General features: G+C 40.0%; 2 protein-coding genes across 2 annotated transcripts in view; both read right to left on the reverse strand.

Annotated features, from left to right (window-relative positions):
- Positions 1 to 425, reverse strand: part of LOC104760914 (importin subunit alpha-5-like) — a 3,444-nt gene extending 3,019 nt beyond the window's left edge. Inside the window, exon 1 of the mRNA XM_010483906.2 lies at positions 55 to 425. Coding sequence (XP_010482208.1) covers positions 55 to 255 — 201 coding nt within the window. The 5' untranslated portion in view covers positions 256 to 425. The remainder of the gene's footprint in view (positions 1 to 54) is intronic.
- LOC104760916 lies at positions 3,443 to 5,628 on the reverse strand. Its single transcript, XM_010483908.2, has 4 exons — positions 5,456 to 5,628; positions 4,517 to 4,585; positions 4,083 to 4,309; positions 3,443 to 3,949 (listed from the first exon to the last, which is right to left on the reverse strand). The coding sequence occupies exons 1-4, from the start codon at positions 5,558 to 5,560 to the stop codon at positions 3,568 to 3,570; spliced, it is 783 nt and encodes a 260-aa protein (XP_010482210.1). The 5' UTR covers positions 5,561 to 5,628; the 3' UTR covers positions 3,443 to 3,567.

Here is a 7,153-nt window from a genome sequence, read left to right on the forward strand (position 1 = left end):
AAGACCTAAACTTTACTAATCCAAAATCAGAGATCGGGCGGGGGGGCTTTTTACCAAACTCTGAAAGGGTTCATCGTGATCAGGAGACAAATCTTTAACACCGTCGCGGCGTCGCTTCATTAAGCTTTCCTCGCGTTTGTTTTTACGAATCTCGACTAAAAAGTCTTCTCTTCTTCTCCTTCCTTCTTCCGCATCAACAGATAACTTGTAACGGGTTCGACGGATCTCTGTCTTCGCACTCGGTCGCAGCGACATGGCTATCTCTCTCTTCTTCGCAAACTTGGAGAGAAACCCTAGAAATCTGTACTGAAAAAGGGATTTGTAAAGTGAAGAGAACGCAAGAACTGAAAAGATTTGGAATTGAGGAGAAGGCAAGAATGGTGAATTCGAAGAAGAAGCGACAACAGTTTCAATTTAAAGAAGCGGGAGGGTTTTCTCATTAGCCGTAATTAAACAATTATGTATACTTAAACCCCATACTAAAACAACAAAAGCGTTCATTTTTCTAATAAATCTCAGAACCTAAACCGAACTAAACCGAGGTTTATCTACTGTACTCGTTACCGACGATAAAAAGAAGAAATTTCGGACCAGATTGCAGAGTAAAAAATGTCTCAATTTTTTTTCTGGGGTTCTCCTGTGTCTATCTGACTAGTATCTAATCAAAATCACATTCTCTATCAGAAAGCATTCGCCTTTATCAGTCTTACATTGCCTCATGAAATTGTGCTTTAGGGGTTTCTGAATTCACTTATTATGTGGTTTTTGTGTTTTTAGATTACTTTAGAAAGCATTCACCTTTATAGCTCTTCCACCATGGCGTGTTATTATGATTATCTCATGAAATTGAGCTTTGGGGTTTCTGAATTCACGAATACAGTTTTGGGTTTTTCGATTCCTTAGAAAGTATTCACCTTTACTATTGTTTCTCTTATTTTTTTTAAGAAGGTTTTTGTGGTGCTCTACTAATGAATACAAGAAAGATACCAGTGTTGTGTTATTGGAATGGTTGTATAAAAGATGGTCCTGATGGTCCATTCTATGAAGGATCAGTTCCAAGAGTTATTAGAGTTGAAGGCAACATTGACTTACCCAAATTGTTGGATCATCTGCATCGAGTTACTGGATTTGAAAAGGGGAAGTTTCAGATTGAATTGATTTGTAGGTATCCTTACATTGTTCAGAAGTCTATGGTGAAGTATGTGCGTTTGCCTATCGTGGATGGTTGTAGTTTAGAGACTATGCTTGAGGTTCCAAGTTATCATCCTTCTATTAACAGTGTGGAGTTGTATTTAGAGGTCAAACCGGTTCTTGATGAAGGTATCGTCGGTCTTGTTGCTAGTTCCTTGGCGAATCAGGGGACGCGGAAGCGTTCTCGGCAAGAGGATGGTGATATCGAAGCAGAAGTAAATGTGAGTGTGAGAGATAAAACATTAAGAACTCCTCAGGAGGGTAACAGTAACGGGTGGATTGAAGAAGAAGAAAGTATGGATGGCGGTAAGTGTAACTGTGGAGATGGTGGTAAAAGTGGGACTGCACAGAAGGATTCAAATTTGAAAAATCCAGGTCCAACAATAAGCCTCATAGAAAAGGACTCAGAGCAGATGATTTTCTCTAGTGAATGGCTTGATGAACGTGAGTTGCATCTTGGGATGGTTTTTCGAGATAAAGATGAGTTGGAGAAAGCAGTGAAACTGTACTCTATTCGAAGACAACGAATGTACACTAAATACGAAAGTGACCGTTCAGGTATCATTGAATATAAGTGCAAGACTTACTGCGTATGGACTGTCAAGGCTGCTAAAACGAACAACAATGGCATTAAGATAAAAGAATATATAGGTCCACATAGTTGTAAGCCAGCAAATGTGAGCTCAGATTTTCTGGCAGGTGAGCTCAAAGGTCTAATCAAGGGTCAACCCTCGCTCTCAGTTGCAGAGCTAAACATGTGGGTGAAAGAAGAATTTGGCTGCATAGTCTCGTGTACTAATATGCGATATTTTAAAAAGAAAGCTTTCAATGCAATCTTGCGAGATTTGGACAATAGTTTTAACAGATTTCCCAAGTTCATGGATGCCCTTAGCTCATCTAACAAGATGGTCTTGGAATGGCAATATGATCTTTATCCTGATCCCAAATATGCATCCTTTCGTTCCGTGTTTTGGGCGTTTCAACAGTCAATTGAAGGGTTTCCTCACTTCAGACCTTTGATCATAGTGGATACAGTAAACTTGAGCGGTAATTACCCTGGGAAACTGTTGGTTGCAGCGGGGTTTGATGCAGAAAACAGGTTTTTTCCACTTGCGTTTGCGACTGCTACCCAAGAAAGTTTGTCGGCTGATACCTGGCGTTGGTTCTTTACGTGCATCAGAGATAAAGTAACGCAAAGGGAAGGCCTTTGTCTTATAACAAGTCTGAGTCCTGACATAGTTGAAGTTGTTAACGAACCTGAGTGTCTATGGGCACAACACCTGAGAAACTTCAGAAGCTTCTGGCCAATCAGAGACTCCATAACAATCTCATGACAGAGTTAGTTTACAAGGCTGGATCCACGAGGGACAAATCAAGTTTCGAATACTACTTGAAGAAAATCGAAAAGATGGACCCAGAGTCTCGAAAATGGTTAGAAAAAATGCCTCTGCATCTATGGGCTCTGGCTTACGATGATGGTGGGATTAGATTCGGGATCATGACTGCAAACACAATCTTTAAGACTTATGGTTTCATAAACAATCTTCGAATGACAACCTGCATCTTCCTAATCTTTGATCACCTGGCAGAGCTTTTCAAATCTCGACATTGTCTTCCCGCGGATTCACCGAACGGAATAGACCAGTACGCTAAACATGTGATAACAAATCTTGAAGAATACAAGGTAGCTTCTCAAACACATGATGTATTGCCATTAGAACATACCGGAGAGAGGTTTCAGGTCACAGAAATGATGCAAGTTGGAAAGAAGAGATTTGTTGTTCATTTCAGCAACCGGGTATGCACGTGTGGGATATGGCAACTTTGCAAATACCCGTGTTCACACGTGATAGCAGAATGCAGGAGGATGATCAGTGACCATTTGCAGTATATAAATGACTACTACAACACAGAGAGTTCTCTTCGAGGTTACGCAGCTGCTTTTAATCCGCTTCCGGGAGTCTCTGATTGGCCAGAAGCTTCTGAAGTTCCTTTCCTCCTGGAACTCGTCCGCCATCAGTTGTCTGTCCAGTGAAAACAGAGCTATCGCGCAACAACACAACTACGAGTAAGTTGGTAGTAGGCGGAAAACGATCCAATGGTCAGAAACAGGCCTGAGGATCAGACTGAATCTGAACCAAACCGAACTAAATCATGAAGATGGTAACGTTTGCTAACTGATTTTACATTGATTTTCGTTTGGTCTGGTTTGAGTTTATGGGAAACTTAGGATTTATGAGAAGCGAGGATAAAAACATTTAGCACACATTTGGCCTTGATGCATTAATCGAATGTGTAAGTATTAATGTCTTTGATCTTTTTGTCTGCTGAAGTAACATTGTTACCTAGTATATCTTATCTACTATATATTGTACACTACACTATATATGCAAGTTGCTTTAAAGAAACAAGATATTCTAGAGACGTCGACTCATCTCTAACCGTTGCAGGACCTTCTCGAGCTACTGTAGCCATCCGATTTGTGGGTGATCTTGGAGGAGATGCATAAAGAATTGATGCCTCAAGAATATCTCTATGTGTATTTTCAAGATCTTTAGAGATTCTATGTGCTTGTAGAGCGGTTAGGTATAGTCCCGTGGCTAGAAAGACAGTTAGCAGGGAGAACACTCCAGCTGCTGAAAACAAGCCTTGCCGGATTACTAGACAACTAGGTTTTGGATTAGACCAGTTCTTTAGATGTCCTGATTCCACGCTAAGTGCCACCAACAATAGAACCTCTCCAACACCAAAGCAAACCCTTATAGAGACAAATAACGGTAAAACATATTATTCCACAATGTTTCAGCTTATCATCCAGAGCTTATAGGTAGGATTTTTGTTGTTATTTTCAAACATGACATTAATCGTTGCATTTGAATAAGTCTTCTTACCACGTTGAGACGAAAAAGAAGGCAGCTTGAAACGTGAGCCTCTTTGCAGGAACAGAGTCAGGATCCCACTCAACCAGAAGTAGTGGCGGCGATGCCGTGACTGCGATAAGTAAGTACATGTGCAAGCCTACCATCGCAACAGCTAGTCCCACGAACGCAATTGCACCACACAACAATGGTGTTTTCCCGCTACTGTTGTACACGCACGTTTTGCTTCCCCATATAGACTACATTCAAATTGGGAATCATTTACAACATATTTTGGACCGACATGATTCACATGAGGTTGTGAGTTACTTTTTTCCTATTGTTACTTTTACATGTAATCCATATATATATATATATATATGAACCTAAAATAGATTACTGATTTATCTTGAAGATATGATCAAAACATATGAATAATCTTATTATATACATCCATAATAAGGTACCTGAGATCTTGTGGCTTCGGCATATAGGCAAAGAACAAAGCAGGAGAGGCCAAAGATTATGGTCAAAACCACAACGAAAATACCGGTTTTGCTTCTGAGATCGGTGGTTTTGGGNCTTGTAGAGCGGTTAGGTATAGTCCCGTGGCTAGAAAGACAGTTAGCAGGGAGAACACTCCAGCTGCTGAAAACAAGCCTTGCCGGATTACTAGACAACTAGGTTTTGGATTAGACCAGTTCTTTAGATGTCCTGATTCCACGCTAAGTGCCACCAACAATAGAACCTCTCCAACACCAAAGCAAACCCTTATAGAGACAAATAACGGTAAAACATATTATTCCACAATGTTTCAGCTTATCATCCAGAGCTTATAGGTAGGATTTTTGTTGTTATTTTCAAACATGACATTAATCGTTGCATTTGAATAAGTCTTCTTACCACGTTGAGACGAAAAAGAAGGCAGCTTGAAACGTGAGCCTCTTTGCAGGAACAGAGTCAGGATCCCACTCAACCAGAAGTAGTGGCGGCGATGCCGTGACTGCGATAAGTAAGTACATGTGCAAGCCTACCATCGCAACAGCTAGTCCCACGAACGCAATTGCACCACACAACAATGGTGTTTTCCCGCTACTGTTGTACACGCACGTTTTGCTTCCCCATATAGACTACATTCAAATTGGGAATCATTTACAACATATTTTGGACCGACATGATTCACATGAGGTTGTGAGTTACTTTTTTCCTATTGTTACTTTTACATGTAATCCATATATATATATATATATATGAACCTAAAATAGATTACTGATTTATCTTGAAGATATGATCAAAACATATGAATAATCTTATTATATACATCCATAATAAGGTACCTGAGATCTTGTGGCTTCGGCATATAGGCAAAGAACAAAGCAGGAGAGGCCAAAGATTATGGTCAAAACCACAACGAAAATACCGGTTTTGCTTCTGAGATCGGTGGTTTTGGGGTTCGGAACAAGATCTTGATGGGTCACAGCTCGCACTCTTGTTCTCGACATGTCTCTCATCAATAGATATGAATCGATGCTACATGTTTTGAAAGTTATTATACTTTGATTTGTTTTACACTTATATAAGAAAGGCATTGAAAGTTAGAGGAAAAGAATAAAGTTAATATATTTGATAAATAAATTAAAAAAAAAAAAAAAGAGAGAGGAGAATAGAAGAATTGCTTCGGACAAAGGTTGCTTAAAGGCCAAAGATTCGAAGGTTCTTTTTAAAATACTATACTATTTTCGTATGGTGTCCTTTAAAATATGATATGTAAATTATATAATGTGATGAGAGTTCGTTAATGGAGCTAGTTTTTCTGAAAAAGGCTTTCTATTTAAATTGAAGAGAAAATAAAATATTACAAAAGCAGCTCAACTTTAGAGTTAATTGGGAAAGTCCAGTTAAAAACAGCTAAGCCCACTAAACACAATAAGAGAAACTAAGATTGAACCAGTTAGAAGTTGGTAGGTGGAATTGTAACGCTCCCGAACCGTTCTATGACCACGCAGGCCATCGGACAGCCACGGGACGCTACGATGGGAACTGCACCAAGGAGATCCAGTCGAGGGACGGAAGCTGCAGACTTCCCGACCGGTCCTCCCTAGCATAATTCCACCCGCAACCGAGACTACTTAGGCGTTGCAACCCTTGTGGCCTGGTGCGTTGTGTTGATCCGGACAAGGCCGAGTACCATTTGCAAACTTGCCATGCTTTTCCCGAAAACCGAATATATTACTTCAATAATTTATTACATTTAATCATTAAAGCAATATATAGAGATAGTCGGATAATTTATCATAAATCACTTATGAAAATATAAGATTTTACAAAAAACACAAGAAAACCCTATCCGGTACCCTAATGTTTGCTCCAGCTCTAGACTTACTTAGGCTTCCTGCAAAACAAAATATTACCATGAGTAATCTAAGATTACTCAGTGAGCCTGGGCACCCCTTTCTCCTAAACAGGATTCTACTTCCCAACCCGACTACCCCAGCAAGCAAATAAAACAAGCAAGCAAGCAAGTAATCAAAGCAAAGCAACAGAAACAATAGCGGAAGCAAATTAAACCACACACAAGCGAGAGATGTTAGATCACTACGACTCGACTCGACTGATCTAGACTCGCTACTCACAGAGAAAGACGACTAAAGAAACTTTAGACTCTTAACTCCACACAACTCGCAAGGACGACTAGAATAAACAAGAAACACTTGAAATACCCTAGACTCCTTAACCTTTCCACCACACAAAGACATCTAGAATACTACAAGGATCGCTTGAAATACTCTAGACTCTTTTCACCTAAGGGCCCTCGATAATCTGTTCCGTTCCATACCATCCCCCATGCCGAGACCACAAAGGTCACCAGCAATGAGCCCACAATTATGCTACATCGTCATGTAGCGGTCACGCTAGTAGCTAGCTAGCCGTGACAGTGTCCCGCGTGAGTGATCAAGCAAACAAGCATGAACTCAAGCAAGAATTACGACATGCAATAATCAACAAGGAGCAATAAACACAAATCAAGAAACTTAAGATTATTCTACATGCATGCAACCAAATTAAGCAACTTAAGCAAAATCAATGCAACAAGTCCTAATACG

The sequence above is a fragment of the Camelina sativa genome, chromosome 18 (assembly GCF_000633955.1).
Source record: "Camelina sativa cultivar DH55 chromosome 18, Cs, whole genome shotgun sequence".
NCBI classification, from domain to species: domain Eukaryota; kingdom Viridiplantae; phylum Streptophyta; class Magnoliopsida; order Brassicales; family Brassicaceae; genus Camelina; species Camelina sativa.

Excerpts from the sequence above, each read along its gene's own strand:
- LOC104760916 (XM_010483908.2), bottom strand. The coding sequence starts at position 5,560 with ATGAGAGACATGTCGAGAACAAGAGTGCGAGCTGTGACCCATCAAGAT. Across the intron at positions 4,586-5,455 it reads AAACCGGTATTTTCGTTGTG|GTTTTGACCATAATCTTTGG; the intron begins GTTTTGACCATA and ends ATTTTCGTTGTG. Across the intron at positions 4,310-4,516 it reads CCGAAGCCACAAGATCTCAG|TCTATATGGGGAAGCAAAAC; the intron begins GTACCTTATTAT and ends ATTTGAATGTAG.